At 38.2% G+C, this 2,688-nt stretch overlaps 1 protein-coding gene across 1 annotated transcript in view; it reads right to left on the reverse strand.

Annotated features, from left to right (window-relative positions):
* The window catches only part of lap3 (leucine aminopeptidase 3), a gene marked incomplete at its 5' end in the record, with an annotated part of 5,471 nt that extends 4,538 nt beyond the window's left edge, over positions 1-933 (reverse strand). The window contains 4 exon segments of the mRNA XM_014020214.1: positions 195-359; positions 456-615; positions 699-804; positions 879-933. Of these exon segments, the coding sequence (XP_013875668.1) occupies positions 195-359; positions 456-615; positions 699-804; positions 879-933 (486 nt within the window).
* Positions 934-2,688: the final 1,755 nt, after the last annotated feature.

Here is a 2,688-nt window from a genome sequence, read left to right on the forward strand (position 1 = left end):
CAACAACTGTGGTTTGTTTAACTTTCTCATCTTTTGGGAAAGTTACGGTTTGTTAAAAACAAACAGACAAAAAGGAACTTCTAGCATTTGATACCCTTTCCAGTTTTGCCAAACCCTGAGCGTCACACTGTCACATCCCTGATGACCACCACGGCAGTAAATCAGTTCAGTCGGTTGTGGACGCGTGCACAAACCTCTTATTTATCGTGACTCGTTCGGCGTGCGGAGCGAGCTGTTCTTCGATGGCGTTGGCGAAAGCAGTGGGAGTGATGTGATTGGCAGGAGCTTCCATGAGGAGTCGGGCCAGATTTTGGCCTTCTGCATACACAACTCCTTTCCTCCAGCTGTCTGTGTCAGCGCTGGCAACACAAATAAAACAAACAAACTGTTAGTTCATGTTGTTTGTTATTATTTACCACAGTGTTAAAAGCTTGGAGAGGCCAGCAGGTACCGACCTTCTGTGCAGTTGTGTCGACACTTTGGTCTTCTTCTTGGACTTGAGTTGATCATAATGAAACAAACTCAGAGCGGCGCCTTCTGCCGCTGACTGAGCGTCACCACAGCCATCCACCTCAATGCAATTCACCTCTAGTTCCTGAAGCAACTGGCAGCCAGCTGAACGCAAAAAACACACAGACAAGCCTCAAATATCAACTCAAGGTACAAAGTCTGCTAGAAGAGGATGGTTGGTAACTCACCGGACACCGCCTGCCTGATGTTCTCCTTCCTGGTGTCCCAGTTTTCAGACCCRCAAACACCTGTGGTGGTCTTGCCCAATCCGACCACTGCCACACACGGGAAGTCCTGAAGACGACATGAGGAAGATTACTCTGTTGTGATGAAACTCAAATATTAACATTAACACCACAACTTGTTACCTGGTGAATTCCATAAAATATCCTGCTTTTGCCTTTCTTCAGCCCAGGTCTGGCTCTGGAGAAAAAGTAAAAATACATTTTAAAGGCCTAGCATTCCTTAAAGGATTGCATATCGCCCACCACCCTTCATGCGTTCTAAAGTGCGAAAAGAAAAGACAAAAGCTGACAACTGATAAAATGTTTGATTTGTGTTGTCATCATATCATATCAAGTCACGTCAGTTTTCTCATCAAATGCAAATAGAAAGGATGAAGAAAATGTACCTTTTTGATACTTGTCATAAACAAATGAAAATAAAAAAATGTTAAACAAAGACTGTCATTTCAGTCTTGATTTAAGTGTTATTCATTCATGGAGCATTTTTATTTGATTTTAAAGTTTTCATGAACATAAATAAAGCCATCACAAGTCAGTATATAATGATTAAGACTCGTCTAAAGGTTTATAAAAAACATAAATAAAAAAAGAAGAAACTGACAAAAAAATTACTGTATTGGGAAGAATCTACTAAAACTACTGTGATTGTTTTTACTTAGCAAAAGAGAATGGAAGCAGTGGTCAAGACATTGAACATGACTAATGGCATATTAAACTTGTAAGTTTTATAAACAATACATCTATTATATTGTAAGAAAATTTGTATTCAATAAACTGAAGTTGAGATGATAAACACAAATGTTRAATAAAGTGATTTGTAGAAGGAATRAAACCATACAACACCAGTCTGGAATCTGAGTGAAGGTTTATTGTCGCTGAAGCAGACAGGAAACCCACTCTGCCCATAAAACCGGAAGTTCATGTATTTATACAGTTTATTCAATGCCTTCACTCGCCCCCTGTCGACCTATGGCTGAGTCACAGGCATTCAGACACAATTCTCATCTAATGTCCTTATAAACATTTTATTGTGTTGTAAAAGATGTTTCAGACATGTAACTAGACCTATTTCAATCAAGACATAATAGATTAAACGCTGTCAATATTTCAAAAAGGAGAACTTAAGAATATAATGTTGTGCTTCTAACATCAGTACTAACCTCCCTAACTCTAAATTTCTTCACAATATATTTACGACAAAAATGTCAATCACAGCTGAGAATAAACAGAGCCCTCCTAACGGCATATTTCAACAAAATGAGCGTCTACTTTTGCTCTGTTTCTTTAAAATAACTAAAGCATGTTAAGAAAAAAAATCTGATTTCAAGACCACCCAATTGTTCAATTAAGGGACTATATACTGTATATATATACTGTATATATATATATATATATATCATAACTTATACCTAACTTGTGCAACTTACAGCAGCTTGTAGGACAAAATGTGCATAAGTTGTCTAAAACATCATATCTGCTGCCTTGAAAGTAAAAAGCTGAAAACCTTTTTAAATTCTGTTTTGAATAATCATAATAGTTGAAAACACACAAAACAATAAACTGCAATACACCTGCACCTGGGTTTTTCTCTTYTTTCTGGGATACCCCCCTAGATGATTTATTACATTTCCCTCCTGCCCTGGCCTACAGTATGTCTCCAGTTTCTCATCCTTCCGCCCATTAAAGGTTATCTCCTCATTGCTCACTTCTGAATGTATCTGCCTCTAATCAAACAGACTGCAACTCTACTGTATCACGTGTGTGCGTGTGCTTCTCTGTGTGTCGTTGTTGCCCACCTTTTAGCRTCTGTCATTCATTTGGAATAGATGACAAACACTGATGATAATGACTCAAACCACAAGAATATTTCCCTGAGTTTGTCTCTTTATTTCCTGAATCTACTTCTGCTTATTTCCTTCTACCTTTTCCTGCC

This window comes from Austrofundulus limnaeus, unplaced genomic scaffold (genome assembly GCF_001266775.1).
Source record: "Austrofundulus limnaeus strain Quisiro unplaced genomic scaffold, Austrofundulus_limnaeus-1.0 Scaffold244, whole genome shotgun sequence".
Lineage (NCBI taxonomy): Eukaryota > Metazoa > Chordata > Actinopteri > Cyprinodontiformes > Rivulidae > Austrofundulus > Austrofundulus limnaeus.